The 16,972-nt window shown below is 33.7% G+C and overlaps 1 protein-coding gene across 3 annotated transcripts in view; it reads left to right on the top strand.

The window, feature by feature from the left end:
• Positions 1-16,972, top strand: part of LOC135140462 (TBC1 domain family member 1-like) — a 114,235-nt gene that overhangs the window by 81,226 nt on the left and 16,037 nt on the right. For all 3 annotated transcript variants that reach the window (XM_064071016.1, XM_064071018.1, XM_064071017.1), the window contains one exon: positions 8,582-8,707. In XM_064071016.1, coding sequence (XP_063927086.1) covers positions 8,582-8,707 — 126 coding nt within the window. The remainder of the gene's footprint in view (positions 1-8,581; positions 8,708-16,972) is intronic.

Here is a 16,972-nt window from a genome sequence, read left to right as displayed (position 1 = left end):
TTGAAGAAGATTCTGGACGTTCAATTTTTTTTTAATCTGAAACAATTTTGAAAGTCCTGTAAAATCTTCACGGCCCACGGTTTTATTCTAATGGCTTTTGTTCTAATAGTTTCAAAGAAAAAAAATCTCAAAGACCTCTGGTATTTGGTAATTTTTTCCCAAAGTCTAGACGTCCAGGTCAAATTTCACAGTTTTTACAAGATTAATAAGGGTAAAATCAATTTTATCTTAACAAATACTAGCCCCGCCCACCCACTCCCTATTTTTCCAGAGGATATGTCATTTGCCAAAATCAGTCTTATCTTACCAAGTACTAGCTCCGCCCACCCGCCCCCTATTTTCTCAGAGGATATATCGTTTGTCAAAATCACTCTTACCGTACCAAGTACCAGCCCCGTTTACCCGCCCCCTATTTGTTAAGATAAAACTGATTATACCCCTATTAGTCTTGTAAAAACCGTGAAATTTAAAGGTGTATATAAAAATTCAACTCAAAAATTGCTGGATATATTTCGCAATACCTTAGGTGAGAGGGAAGTTCTGTCGACCAATTTTTTTTAAAAAGTTTTAAACAATTTCGGCGTCCTTTGAGTTTATTCTTGAATAAATTTAAAGAGATCTTTTATTTTACATGAGAAGAATCTTTGAGATTCCTTGTGTTTTATTGTTATATCTAATAATTAACAAAAAATATATTATTTCATTATAGAAAAAAATGAATTATGTTAGCAAGTACTAGCCCCGCCCACCCGCCTCTTATTTTCTCAGAGGATATGTCATTTGCCAAAGTCAGTCTTACCTTACCAAGTACTAGCCCCACCACCCACCCTTTATTTTGTCAGAGGGTAGTACTTGCTGGTACTTGCTACGATAAGTCTTATTTTGGCAAATAACATTTCCTCTGAGAAAATAGGGGCGGGTGGGCGGGACTAGCACTTGCTCCGATAAGATTGATTTTGGCAAACGCCATACCCTCTGAAAAAATAGAGGGTGGGTGGGCGTTGCTAGTATTTGGTCAGATTTTGGCAAATGACATATCCTCTGGAAAAGTAGAGGGTGGGTGGGCGGGGCTAGGATTTGTTAAGATAAAACTGATTTTACCCCTATTAATCTTGTAAAAACTGGAAATTTAAAGGTGTAAATAAAAATTCAACTCAAAAATGCTGCATATATTTCACCGTACCTTAGGTGAGAGGGAAGTTCTGTCAACCAATTTTTTTTTTAAGTTTTAAACAATTTCGGGGTCCTTTGAGTTTTATTCTTGAATAAATTTAAAGAGATCTTTTATTTTACATGAGAAGAATCTTTGCGGTTCCTTGTGTTTTATTGTTATATCTAATTATTTAACAAAAAATTATTATTTCATTATAGAAAAAAATGAAAAATTTTTTTAAGAGCCTTTGAGGTCCCGTCTGTGTTATTTTTGAAGAAGATTCTGGACGTCCAATTTTTTTTTAATCTGAAACAATTTTGAAAGTCCTGTAAAATCTTCACGGCCCATGGTTTTATTCTAATGGCTTTTGTTCTAATAGTTTCAAAGAAAAAAAATCTCAAAGAACTCTGGTAATTGGTAATTTTTTCCCAAAGTCTAGACGTCCAGGTCAAATTTCACAGTTTTTACAAGATTAATAGGGGTAAAATCAATTTTATCTTAACAAATACTAGCCCCGCCCACCCGCCCCTATTTTCTCAGAGGATATGTCATTTGCCAAAATCAGTCTTACCTTACCAAGTACTAGCCCCGCCCACCCGACCCCTATTTTCTCAGAGGATATCTCATTTGCCAAAATACGACTTATGTTAACAAGTACTAGCCCCACCCACCCGCCCCCTGTTTTCTCAGAGAATATGTCATTTGCCAAAATCTGTCTTATCTTACCAAGTACTAGCTCCGCCCACCCGCCCCCTATTTTCTCAGAGGATATATCATTTGCCAAAATCAGTCTTACCGTACCAAGTACTACTCCCGTTTACCCGCCCCCTATTTGTTAAGATAAAACTGATTTTACCCCTATTAATCTTGTAAAAACTGTGAAATTTAAAAGTGTATATAAAAATTCAACTCAAAAATGCTGGATATATTTCGCCATACCTTAGGTGAGAGGGAAGTTCTGTCGACCAATTTTTTTAAAAAGTTTTAAACAATTTCGGCGTCCTTTGAGTTTTATTCTTGAATAAATTTAAAGAGATCTTTTATTTTACATGAGAAGAATCTTTGAGGTTCCTTGTGTTTTATTGTTATATCTAATTATTAAAAAAAAAATTATTTGATTATAGAAAAAAATGAATTATGTTACCAAGTACTAGCCCCGCCCACCCGCCTCTTATTTTCTTAGAGGATATGTCATTTGCCAAAATCAGTCTTACCTTACCAAGTACTAGCCCCACCACCCACCCTTTATTTTGTCAGAGGGTAGTACTTGCTGGTACTTGCTAAGATAAGTCTTATTTTGGCAAATGACATCCTCTGAAAAAATAGGGGCGGGTGGGCGGGGCTATCACTTGATCCGATAAGACTGATTTTGACAAAAGCCATACCCTCTGAAAAAATAAGAGGGCGGGTAGGCAGGGCTAGCACTTGCTAAGATAAGACTGATTTTGACCCTATTAAACTTGTAAACACTTGTTAAATTTAAAAGGTGTTAAATTACATATTTCCATAGTAACGAGTTAAATTCCTAAATTTGATTGTATATTTATTTTTTAACAACTCAGTCATTAATTTTTCTGAACACCCTGTATAAGCAAATTCAAAAATATTAATTATACATTAAAAATAAATCACAACTATAGACTCATCATATTTTGCACATTTAAGATAGGGTATATTCAGCAATATTTTGAAGTGACGTCATCATTTTTTAGGGGGGATGAGCAAATACATTTTGATAAAAAATTTACCATGCTTATAATAACTTTAAAACATCTCCAAGATTTCAAAGGTTTCGGTTAGTGCAGAAATGTTGAGATTTTTTTCAAAAATGAAACACGAGAGACCTCAAGGATTTTTCGTTTTCAAAAAAATATGTTTAAATTTTTTCAAACAATAAATACAAAAGATCTTGAAGATTCTGTCAGAGTTTTAGAAAATACAGTATGTTTTCAAATTCTTTAAAAAAAGACCAGGAGCTCCTAACATATTTTAAAATAAAACAAGGGATTTCGAAGATTCTTAAAAAAAAAGATGTCTTTAAATTAAAAAAAAAATAAAACCTAAAGAGCTTCGGGCTTTCCAACTCTTACAAAAACACAAGGTGTCCAAAAATACTTTGAAAACAAAAACGCAAACGCCAGGACCCCCAGATTATTAAAAACGGTTTCAAAAAAAAAACCGGGGGTTCACGAAATTAAAAAAAATCAAAATTAAAACAAATAAATATTAAAAAGAAAACATCAAGGGATATCCAAGATCTGTTTAATTTTTTTCAAAAATAAAACACAAGAGACCTCAAGGATTTTTCGTTTTCAAAAAAAATATATTTTTTTTTCAAACAATAAGTACAAAAGATCTTAAAGATTCTCTTAAAGTTTTAGAAAACACAGTACGATTGTCGAGGTGTTTTCAAATTCTTTCAAAAATAAAACACAAATGACCCCGAAATTATTTGAACTCCAGAAGCTCCTAACTTATTTTAAAATAATTTTAAAATAAAACAAGGACTCTCGAAGATTCTTCAAAAAAAGATCTCTTTAGATTAAAAAAAAAATAATAAAACCAAAAAGAGCTTTGAGCTTTCCAATTCTTAAAAAAAAAAACACAAGGTATCCAAAAATGTTTTAAATTTAAAAAAAAGTAACCGCCAGTGGCCCCCAGATTATTAAAAACTGTTTAAAAAAACGGGAGTTCACGAAATAAAAAAAAAATCAAAATTAAAACAAAGAACCCACTGGGGTCGTTGAAAATATTAAAAAGAAAATTTCAAGTGGTCACCAAGATCTGTTTAAACTTTTCAAAAATAAAACACCAACGGTCCTGGAGATTTTTAAAAAACTTTTCAAAAATAAAACAGAAGCGGCTGTGAAGATCCTTGTACTTTCTTAAAAAAAAAACAACAAGGGGTTTCCCAGATCTCCTTAACTATTCTCAAAAATAAAACACCAGAAAGCTCAGAGATTCTTTTCTTTCAAAATAAAAAAATATCTTTAAATTTTTTCAAAAATAAAGCACAAATAGCGCCGAGATTATTTGAAAATCTAAAAAAAGAACACCAGGAGCTACCAAGATTTACAAATTAAATACTCCTAAAACACCCCAATGGACTTCAAAAAGATTTGTTTAAATTTTTCAAAAAAAAAAAAAAAGACAAAAACCTCGAAGCTTTCAAACTCTTAAAGAAAAACATCAAGTATCTTAGATGTTTTAAAATAAAAAAAATCCAGAAATTAAACAAAGTGCCCTAAATATTTTTTAGATTATTATTAAAAAAAAGACACTAAGGTATTCAAAATTCTTTAAAACTCTTCAAAAAAAAAACACCAGTGGTTTCCAAGATCTTTTTAAATATTTTCATAAATAAAACACCAGAAATCTAAGAGATTTTCCTCTTTCAAAATAAACGATCTTTTTAATTTTTTTCAAAAATTAAAACACTTAAAAAATCAGGAAGTTCCCGAGATTTCTTTTAATTTTTCGAAGATAAAATAAAAGGGACCTCAAAGAATCTTCTCTTAAAAAAAGGATCTCTTAATTTTTTTTCATAAATAAAAGACAAAAGACATTGAAGATTTTTTTAAACTCTTAAAAAAACGCCAGGAGTTCTCAAGATTCAAAAATTAAATATTGAAAAAACCCACTGAACCTCAAAAATTCTTCTTCAAAAAGATTTGTTTAAATTTTTGTCAAAAATAAAGCACTAAAACCTTGAAGCTTTCAAACTCTTAAAAAAACACCAAGTGCGCCAGATGTTCTAAAATTAAAAAAAAAAAACGAAGCGGTCCCGAGATTATTCTAAACAAAAAAATACCCGGAGTTCCCGAGATTTAAAAAAATCCAGAAATAAATCAAAGTGCCCCAATTTTATTTTAGATTATTTAAAAAAAAAGACTAAAGTCTTCAAATTTCTTTAAAACTCTTAAAAAAACACCGGTGGTCTCCGAGATCTCCTTAAATATTTTCCAAAATAAAACACCAGAAGTCTCAGAGGTTTTCCCCTTTGAAAATAAAAGATCTTTTTAAATTTTTTCAAAAATTAAACACTTACGAAAACAAAGAGTTCCCGAGATTTTTTTTTAATTTTTCGAAGATAAAATATAAGGGACCTCACAGAATTTTTTCTTAAAAAAGGATCTTTTTAAATTTTTTCATAAATAAAACACAAAAGACCGTGAAGATCCTTTGAAACTATTAAAAAAACAACACGGGTACCTAAGATTTAAAAATTAAATATTAAAAAACCAGATGATTTGTTTATTAAATTTTTTCAAAAATAAAACACAAAGACCTCGAAGCTTTCAAACTCTTAAAAAAACACCCAGTGCCGTAGATGTTTTAAAATTAAAAAAAAATTAAGAGGTTCGAAATTATTCAAGACAAAAAATACCCAGAGTTCCCGAGTTTAAAAAAAGTCTAGAAATAAAACAAAATGCCCTAAAGATTCTTTAGATTATTTAAAAAAAACAAATACAAATCTTCAAAATTCTTTAAAACTCTTAAAAAACACCGGTGGTCTCCGAGATCTCTTTATATATTTTCCAAAATAAAACACTAGAAGTGTCAGAGATTTTCCCCTTTGAAAATAAAAGATCTTTTTAAATTTTTTCAAAAATTAAACACATACGAAAACAAAGAGTTCCCGAGATTTTTTTTTAATTTTTCGAAGATAAGATATAAGGGACCTCAAAGAATCTTCTCTTAAAAAAAGGGTCTCTTTAAATTTTTTCATAAATAAAACAAAAGACCTTGAAGATCCTTTGAAACTCTTAAAAAAACACCTGGAGTTTCCAAAGTTTGAAAAGTAAATATTAAAAAGCCCACTAGACCACAAAAATTCGTGTTTCAAAAAAATGTGTTTAAATTTTTTCAAAAATAAAACACGAAGTCCTCAAAGCCTTCGAACTCTTAAAAAAACACCAAGTATCTTGATGTTTCAAAATAAAAAAAAAAACGAAGAGGTTCCGACATTTTTCAAAACAAAAAAATACCCGAAGTTCCAGAGATTAAAAAAACCCAGAAATAAAAAATTCTTTAAAACTCGTAAAAACAATACCAAGGAATCTCAGAAAGATCTTTAAAACTTAAAAAAAAAACAGGTCCTCGACATGTTTTCAAATTCTTAAAAAAAGAGTTCCAACATTTCTAAAAAAATTTCAAAAATAAATAACAAAGGACCTATGTCGTAAGAAAAAATCACTTTATAATTTGTTGAAGCTTTCAAATTCTTTAAAAAAATTCTTAAAAAATAAAGCACCAGGAGTTCCCGATATTTAAAAAAATCGCTCTTTTTGATGCCTTTTTTTTATATGATCGCAATTTTTGTTATCATTTTGTCGTTTTTATCGCCTTTTTTTTAAACTTTGTTGCCATTTTTCTTGTCTTTTTTTTTGGTTGCTTTTCTTTTTTACGTTTTCTGTCTACATCTGTCGCATTTTTTAAACCGCTTTTTGACTTTCTCATTGCCTTTTATGTTGGTTTTTTTTTTTTTGTTAGGTTTTTTATTTCGTCCATTTTGTCGTTTTTTTGTCGCTTTTTGTCAAAAGTTTCCCCCGTTTTGACAGTATTTTGTCCCTTTGTTTATTATTACCTTTTTTATATTTTTCTTGATGTTTTTTGGCGTTTTTCTTGTCCTTGCTATCAAGTTGCGTCACAAAATTTTATTAAAAAACTGATAAACGTATTTTTTCATAGAAAATAATTTTTCTTTCAAAAAATAAAGCACAATGGCCCTTGAAATTCCCTTAATATGCAAACTCCTTAAAAAACCACAACATCTATTCAAATAAATGTGACAAGTGAGTTTATAATTTTCAAACTTTTTCCAAAAAAAATTGTCAAAATGGGTTCAATCCACTTAAAATTGGCGTCAATTTGTTGATAATCGTCCGTTAACTGCGACTCCGATATCGCCGTCATGACATCTATTCAAATAAATACCAAAAGTGGGTTCACAATTTTCAAAATTTTTCAAAAAAAAATTAATAGCTACGTTGAAAATTGACTTCAGCTATTCTATCCTAGTCTAAATATATATACACACCGAAAAATAAAATAAATGTTAATTTTATTATGCACACACTGCATCCTACAACCACTCCTACATAACAATTCCACGGGTCCCATGGCCCATCGGACCACTCGTCTCTATCTTCGTACCATCAGCCGGCTTTATTTAAAATCACGTAGTAAGAAAACCATTCCAACTCCTGATAACACGCACTCATGTTTGAATCCAAGAAACACCACTCATGTCGTCCAAATTAGCATTCAACGTCAGTCTTAATTGTCATCGGTTGTTAAACTTTTTGGCATTTATTTTAGTACCCGTTCGTATAAGCAATATAACTTAACCGGTGTATAATTCAAGTTTAAAACGACTAGTTGTTTCGGTATAAATTTGGCAAAACCTGTTGTTTCCTGCTCCTCTAATATTTTCGTTAATTTGAATACTGTTTTGAGGTCGACCGAGATATTTTCGTTGCTTTTATTTTCCGGTAGAGTTTTTTCCCTCCACTCGAACTAATAGCAAGTGCTTTTTTAGCGACGGTCCCTCGCATGCCGCTAATGACTTCGCTTCAATTTTTTTAAATAACAAGCAATAAAAACAATAATTGTTATCGCAGCCGTAAAATATCCAAGTTTTTCTAATTGTGCATATTTTAACACCGTGTTGTTGCAGATGACGCTCATTCCAATGCTAATTTGTAGCCACTTTTTATGTTTTATAACCCGCAATTAATTAAACTGCAGTGCTCATTTTAATGTAAAAAAATTCCATATCAAGTTGGCACGTCGGCCAAAGCGACCCTATCGTGGCGAGTCCCCTCATCTCACGCGGTACAAAAGTTGAAGCCTGTTTGACGAACTGCCAATTTCCTCATTTACTAAAATCCGAGAAAGCTAATAATAGAGATAGTAACACGAAACGGACGTTGCTTTAAAAAATGGATTTTGGTTGCACTTGACGTATGTAACCTTGACACTACGACATTTAACCGTTGTCCTGATCGACATAACCTCAAAATTCTGTTACGTGTCTTAAAACATATCTTTCCCAAGGTCTACACCGTAATAGCACGTTAGGAATGCATAATTTAAAAACGACGCATTATACAATTATCCGGTTACCAACGTAAGAGAAAAAAATCGGTGATTTATGTCGAAATAAACAAACGAAGGGGGCCATCTTCTCCAACTTCGTAACAAAATGTCGTCTGCATTAGTCTTGGGTCTATAAATACGCCAACTTTGTTTCCTGCCGCGATAAACAAACTTTATGTGTTTATATCCTTCACCTCCAAATCGAAAATACCGATTCTCCTCCATCCTCGCTCTATTTTTAATCAAAATCGTCAAGATCGAGTGTACTATGTAAACACATCGTCGACCTTGAGAAACTGCGCCCAAAGTACACGTGTTTTGTTCCAGGTGACCGACCTGTACAAACAAATGAAGGACCAAAACCACCAAGCACCAACCCGCTCGGTGAGCAGCGCTGCCAACCTCACGTCCTTATGCGTCGACATATCACCAAGTTCTAGTAATTTTTTTGAGGTAAGCGTTCCATTTGTAAAACCATACATCTTGTAAGCCTTAGCGATAAGTTTTCTTGTATAAGAAACTACTTTGCATTTAGAGATATTCAACATTAACCTGTTGCGAATACACCAAACATCAGTAGTCAAGCAAAATCAAGCAAAACTGAAGATAGTAACAATCATTAACAGAATTAATTTCCATGTATAATTTGAGATCATCAGCCAACGTAAGTTTATTGCGGGATAGCATCAGGAAGATCGTTAATAAAGAGCAAAAACAACAAGGGTCCTAAGTTCGATCCCTGTGGGACCCCAGAAGATGGAGCTAGCGGGTTTAGAGTTAAAATTTCTGTATTTCACAAATGAGATTCTACCGGTCAGATAGACTTAAAAGTTTCAGTAACGGATTTCTGAAGCCAATACTACATAGCTTTTGCATGCCGACTAGATGAAATCAATAGCTTCGTCGATGAGTAAATGTGATAATACAAAATTGATTCGAAAACCGTAGCAAAGTTGCAAAGTATCTAAATACCTCTATAATTTGTCACCTGATTCTGCTGTCCTTTCTTAAAAATAGGACAATTATTTCAAAATCAGTGTTATCTTACTAAGTACTAGGCCCGCCCACCCGCCCTCTATTTGTTCGGGAATATATCATTAGCAAAAGTATTTAGCAAGTAATTTATAAAACCGAAAATATTAATGTAAATCTAATTTTGGCAGATGATATATGTTCTAAGAAAATAGAGGGCGGGTGGGCGGGGCTAGTACTTGCTATGATAAAACTGATTTTGGCAGATGACATACCCTTTAAGAGAGTAAAGGGTGGGTGGGCGGGGTTAATAAGTTGTAAAGATGAGATTCATTTTGGCAAATGACATTCCTTTTAAGCACTCATCCTCTATTTTCTTAGAGGATTTATCATTTGCTAAAATCAGTCTTATTTTAGCAAGTACTAGCCCCACCCACCCGCCTTCTATTTTCCTAGAGAGTACATCATCTGTCAAAATCAGTCATATCTTGGCAGGTACTAGCCCCGCCCACCCACCCTCTATTTTCTTAGAGAATATGTGATTTGCCAAATTCAATCTTGTCTTAAACAAGTACCAAAATCACTCGTATCTTAGGAAATACTAGCCCCGCCGACCCGCCCTCTGCTTTCTTAGAAGCTTTATCATTTGCCACTATCACCCTTATTTTAGAAAGGACTAGCCCTGCCCACCCACCCTCTATTTTCTCAGAGAATATATCATTTGCCTTAGCAAGTACTAGCCCCGCCCACCCACCCTCTATTTTCTTAGAGCGTATGCCTTTTTCCAAATTTACTCTTGTCTTAACAAGTGCTAGCCCCACCCACCAGCCCTCTATTTACTTAGAAGCTTTATCATTTGCCAAAATCACTCTTATCTTAGCAAGTACTAGCCCCACTCACTCGCCCTCAATTTTCTTAGAAGGTTTATCATTTGCCAAAATCAGACTTATCTTAATAAGTACTAGCCCAGCCCACCCGACTTCTGTTTTCTTATGGGTTACATCATTTGCCAAAATCAGTCTTATCTTAGCAAGTACTAGCCCCGCCCACCCGCCCTCTATTTTTTTAGAGAATGTTGTTTTCCAAAATCAGTCTTATTTTAGCAAGTACTTTACAATACTGGATATATATATATTATTAATATTAATATAAATCTAATTTTGGCAGATGATATACCCTCTAAGAAAATAGAGGGTGGGTGGGCGGGGCTTGTAGTTGCTAAGACAAAACTGATGTTGGCAGATGACATACCCTTTAAGAGAGTAAAGGGTGGGTGGGTGGGGTTAGTAAGTGGTAAAGATAAGACTGATTTTGGCAACTGACATTCTTTTTAAGCACTCATCCTCTATTTTCTTAGAGAATTTATCATTTGCCAAAATCAGTCTTATCTTGGCAAGTACTAGGCCCGCCCACCCGCCCTCTATTTTCTTAAAGGGTATATCATTTGCCAAAATCATTCTTATTTTAGCAAGTACTTTAGAATACTGGATATATATGTTATTAATACTAATATAAATCTAATTTTGGCAGATGATATATGCTCTAAGAAAATAGAGGGCGGGTGGGCGGGCCTAGTACTTGCTAAGATAAGACTGATTTTGGCAGATCGACATACCCTTTAAGAGAGTAAAGGGTGGGTGGGTGGAGTTAGTAAATTGTCAAGATAAAATTAATTTTGGCAAATGACATTCCTTTTAAATACTCACCCTTTATTTTCTTGGAGGATTTATCATTTGTCAAAATCACTCTTATTTTAGCAAGTACTGGCCTCACCCACCCGCCTTCTATTTTCTTAGAGAGTACATCATCTGTCAAAATCAGTCATATTTTGGCAAGTACTACCCCCGCCCACCCACCTTCTATTTTCTTAGAGAGTATGTGATTTGCCAAATTCAGTCTCGTCTTATAACAATTACTAGCCTCGCCCATCCGGCCTCTATTTTCTTAGAGGGTATGTCATTTTCCAAATTCAGTCTTGTCTTAAACAAGTACTAGCCCCACCCACCCACCCTCTATTTTCTTAGAAAGTTTATCATTTACCAAAATCCGACTTATCTTAGCAAGTACTTGCCCCGCCCACCCGCCCTCTATTTTCTCAAAGAATATATCATTTGCATAATCGCGTGTATCTTACGAAATACAAGCCCCGCCCACCCACCCTCTATTTTTTCAGAAAAAATATCATTTGTCAAAATCAGTCATATCTTAGCAAGCACTAGCCCCGAGCACCCGCCTTGTATTTTCTCAGAGAATATATCATTTGCCTTAGCAAGTACCAGCCCCGCCCACCCACCCTCTTATTTTCTTAGAGAGTATTGTCTTATAACAATTACTAGCCCCGCCCATCCGCCCTCTATTTTCTTAGAGGGTATGTCATTTTCCAAATTCAGTCTTGTCTTAAACAAATACTAGCCCCACCCACCCGCCCTCTATTTTCTTAGAAAGTTTATCATTTGCCAAAATCGGATTTATCTTGGCAAGTACTAGCCCCGCCCACCCGCCCTCTATTTTCTCAGAGAATATATCATCTGCCAAAATCACTCGTATATTAGGAAATACTAGCCCCGCCCACCCGCCCCCCATTTTCTTGGAAAATATGTGATTTGCCAAAATTAGTCTTATCTTAGCAAATACTAGGCCCGCCCACCCGCCCTCTATTTTTCTGTAGGCTATGTGATTTGCCAAAATCAGTCTCATTTTAGCAAGTACTAATAAAAAATGAAAAACTTGAAAATTAACAATTGAAAACTCGTGAAATTACTGATCGAAAAATGCAAAATCTAAAAATTGAAACAATTTAGTAAAAATGAAATTGTACTAATAAAATGCAATCCTGGATTCTATTATTTATTAATAGAAAGCCCAACTTCCTGTCTTCACAGCCAATAAAAGTGAATTATCAAAACGAAATAGGGGCGGGTGGGCGGGGCTGCTTTTTACTTTGTTTTAAATCTTAGACTCTATAACTTGTGAAAATAAGTCAGTGAAATAGAGAAAAGAGGTGGGCGGGGCTGAATTTAACTTTTTTCTGGGGAGTCTTATAAGAAGCAAGCAGTGGCCCCGCCCACCTACCCTGTCTTCTTTTCAATGACTACTCTTAATATTGTTCAATCTTATCTTAGCGAGTAGTAGCCCCGCCCACCTCCCCTCTATTTCCTTAGAGAGTAGGTATGTCATTTGCCAAAATATGTCTTATTTTAGCAAGTACTTTACAATACCGGATATATTAATATACATAAATATAATTTTGACAAATGACATACCCTCTGAGAAAATAGAGGGCGGGTCGGAGGGCTAGTACTTCGTTAGTTACGACTGATTTTGGCACATGACATATCCCCTAAAAAAATAAAGGGCGGGTGGGTGGGGTTAGTAGTTGTAAAGATAAGACTGATATTGGCAAATATTATACCTTTTAAGCACTAGCCCTCTATTTTCTCAGAGAATATATCATGTGCCAAAATCACTCATATCTTAGGAAATACTAGCCCCGCCCACCTGACCTCTGTTTTCTTATACATTACATCATTTGCCAAAATCAGTCTTATCTTAGCAAGTTGTAGCCCCGCCCACCCGCCCTCTATTTTCTTAGAGAATGTCATTTTCCAAAATCAGTCTTATTTTAGCAAGTACTTTACAATACCGGATATATTAATAAAAATCTAATTTTGGCAGATGATATACTCTCTAAGAAAATAGAGGGCGGGTGGGCGGGGCTAGTACTTGCTAAGGTATAACTGAATTTAGCAGATGACATACCCTTTAAGAAAGTAAAGGGCGGGTGGGTGGGGTTAGTAGTTGTAAATATATGACTGTTTTTGGCAAATAATATACCTTTTAAGCACTAGCACTCTATTTTCTTAGAGAATTTATCATTTTTCAAAGTCAGTCATATCTTAGGAAATACTAGCCCCGCCCACCAGCCCTCTGTTTTCTCAGAGAATATACCATTTGCCAAAATCACTCATATCTTAGGAAGTACATTTTTTTCCTTATGTTTCGAACCAAATCGTTTGTCTTCTTTATCCAGGTACTCTTCCTAGTGTATGTTTCAAGTTTCTAGTCTTTACCTCGAAATTTTTCTAATTTTGTGAAGTACTACTTATTTTTATACCACTACTTTTTTTCTTCTTCCTCTAGATACTTTTTTCTACTATTTCTTGTATGTGTGTTTCTTGTTTTTCCCTCGCAATTTTTCCAATTTCGTAAAGTACGACCAAAATACTTTTACTGTAATTTTTTCTTCTCTCGTGTTGAATCGAATCGTTGTTCTTCTTCATTTAGGTCTTTTTCTTCACCATTTCTCGTATCTCTCGGTTTTCATATTTTTGCTTCGTACCACTTTAGAATTTTTGCGTTAATTTTTGGTACCGTTTCCATTTTAGAAACAATTTTTTTCCAAATGCATTTGTCAAGTTACAGTTTATTTTTTTCCTCTCTATGTTTTGAATCGAATTCTTTCTCTTCCTTATGGAAGTACTTTTCCTAATATTTCGTGTATGTTCAAGGTTCTAATCTTTCCCTAGAAATTTTTCTAATTGTGTACAGTACTTTCTAAGGATTTTCGCCTCAATTTTTCGTACCATGTCCATGCTATAAATGATTTGTTTTTATTTTTGTTCCCAAATTCCAAAATGAATCTTATCCTAGCAAGTACTAGCCCCGCCCATCCGCCCTCTATTTTCTTAGGGATTGTCATTTTCGAAAATCAGTGTTAGTTTAGCAAGTACTTTACAATACCGGATATATTAATAAAAATCTAATTTTGGCAGATGATATAGCCTCTAAGAAAATAGAGGGCGGGTGGGCGGGGCTAGTACTTGCTAAGATAAAACTGAATTTGGCAGATGACATACCCTTTAAGAAAGTAAAGGCGGGTGGGTGGGGTTGGTAGTTGGAAAGATAGGACTGATTTTGGCAAATAATATACCTTTTAAGCACTAGCACTCTATTTTCTTAGAGGATTTATCATTTTCCAAAATCAGTCATATCTTACGAAGAAAATTGTTTTCCTTATGTTTTGAACCAAATCGTTTGTCTTCTTTATCCAGGTACTGTTCCTAGTGTATATTTCAGGTTTCTAGTCTTTACCTAGAAATTTTTCTAATTTTGTGAAGTACTACCTATTTTTATACCACTAATTTTTTTCTTCTTCCTCTAGGTACTTTTTTCTACTATTGCTTGTATGTGTGTCTTTTGTTTTTCCCTCGCAATTTTTCCAACTTCGTAAAGTACGACCAAAATACTTTTACTGTAATTTTTTCTTCTCTCGTGTTGAATCGAATCTTTGTTCTTCTTCATTTAGGTCTTTTTCTTCACCGTTTCTCGTATTTCTCGGTTTTCATATTTTTGCTTCGTACCACTTTAGAATTTTTGCGTTAATTTTTGGTACCGTTTCCATTTTAGAAACAATTTTTTTCCAAATGTATTTGTCAAGTTACAGTTTATTTTTTTCCTCTTTATGTTTTGAATCGAATTCTTTCTCTTCTTTATGGAAGTACTTTTCCTAATATTTCGTGTATGTTCAAGGTTCTAATCTTTCCCTAGAAATTTTTCTAATTTTGTACAGTACTTTCTAAGGATTTTCGCCTCAATTTTTCGTACCATGTCCATTCTATAAATGATTTGTTTTTATTTTTGTTCCCAAATTCCAAAATGAATCTTATCCTAGCAAGTACTAGCCCCGCCCGCCCGCCCCTATTTTCTCAGAGGATATGCCATTTGCCAAAATCATACTTATCTTGGCAAGTACTAGGCCCGCCCACCCACCCTCTATTTTCTCAGAGAATATATCATTTGCCAAAGTCACTCGTATCTTAGGAAATACTGGCCCCGCCCACCCGACCTCTGTTTTCTTATAGGTTACATCACTTGCTAAAATCAGTCTTTTCTTAGCAAGTACTAGCCCCGCCCATGCGCCCTCTATTTTCTTAGGGAATGTCATTTTCGAAAATCAGTCTTATTTTAGCAAGTACTTTACAATACCGGATATATTAATAAAAATCTAATTTTGGCAGATGATATAGCCTCTAAGAAAATAGAGGGCGGGTGGGCGGGGCTAGTACTTGCTAAGATAAAACTGAATTTGGCAGATGACATACCCTTTAAGAAAGTAAAGGTCGGGTGGGTGGGGTTAGTAGTTGGAAAGATAAGACTGATTTTGGCAAATAATATACCTTTTAAGCACTAGCACTCTATTTTCGTAGAGGATTTATCATTTTCCAAAATCAGTCATATCTTACGAAGTAAATTGTTTTCCTTATGTTTTGAACCAAATCGTTTGTCTTCTTTATCCAGGTACTTTTCTTAGTGTATATTTCAGGTTTCTAGTCTTTACCTAGAAATTTTTCTAATTTTGTGAAGTACTACCTATTTTTATACCACTAATTTTTTTCTTCTTCGTCTAGGTACTTTTTTCTACCATTGCTTGTATGTGTGTTTCTTGTTTTTCCCTCGCAATTTTTCCAACTTCGTAAAGTACGTTCAAAGTACTACTGTAATTGTTTCTTCTCTCGTGTTGAATCGAATCGTTGTTCTTCTTCATTTAGGTCTTTTTCTTCACCATTTCTCGTATCTCTCGATTTTCATATTTTTGCTTCGCACTACTTTAGAATTTTTGCCTTAATTTTTGCTACCGTTTCCATTTTAGAAATATTTTTTTTTCAAATGTATTTCTCAAGTTACAGTTTATTATTTTTTCCCCTTTATGTTTTGAACCGAATTGTTTCTCTTCTTTATGGAAGTACTTTTCCCGTTAACTCGCATATGTTTGCACCTGAATTTTTCGTGTCATGTCGATTCTACAAATGATGTTTTTCTCATTTTTTGTTTTCAAGTTTATTGTTAGTACTTTTTTACGTGTTGTTTCGACTTTTTTTCTTTATCGAGGTACTTTTCTTTACAATTTCTTGTCTTTCTCTCGCAATTTTTCCAACTTCGTAAAGTACGACCATTCCAGAACCGATTTTTTTTCCATTTTTTTTTTTTTGAAGTTATAGTTCATTCTTTGTTTCATCTTTCGTAATGAATCAAATTAATTTTCTTCTTTATCGAGGTACTTTCCTTCATCATTTGTTGTATCTTGCGATTTTCTTGTTTTTCTTTCTTAAGGTAGTACTTTAGAATTTTCGCCTTAATTTTTGGTTATTATTTCCATTTCAGAAACAATTTTTTCCAAATATATTTAATTAATCAAGTTACAGTTTATTCTTTTTTCCTCTTTATGTTTTGATTTGAATCGAATTCTTTCTCTTCCTTATGGAAGTACTTTTCCTAATATTTCGCGTATGTTTCAAGGTTCTAATCTTTCCCTAAAAATTTTTCTAATTTTGTACAGTACTTCCTAAGGATTTTCGCCTCAATTTTTCGTACCATGTCCATTCTATAAATGATTTTTGTTTTTATTTTTTGTTCGCAAATTCCAAAATCAATCTTATCCTACAAGTACTAGCTCCGCCCACCCACCCTTTACTTTCTTTGAGGGTTTGTCATTTTCCAAAGCAGTCTAGTCTAACCTGACCTGACCTGACCTGATCTAACCTTACTTAATGTACTTTATAGTACGGGAAAAATTAAATGTGACCTTCGCAAGAAACATGTGTTTAAGGGTACAGAAAATTCAGATTGTAGAACAAAATAGGCAGAAAAAATTAAAATAGGTCGAACAAATGCAAAAAAGCACTCCTGATCAAAAATAGTCAAGTAGAGCTCAAACAGAATGAAAATGAAATCCGCTCTTTACTCCAA

Source organism: Zophobas morio, unplaced genomic scaffold (assembly GCF_036711695.1).
Source record: "Zophobas morio isolate AGI-343-1 ecotype UQ-CSIRO unplaced genomic scaffold, CSIRO_AGI_Zmor_V1 ptg000040l, whole genome shotgun sequence".
Taxonomy (NCBI): Eukaryota; Metazoa; Arthropoda; class Insecta; order Coleoptera; family Tenebrionidae; genus Zophobas; species Zophobas morio.
Note: the sequence above shows the minus strand (reverse complement) of the source record. Positions and strands in the feature narration are given on the sequence as shown.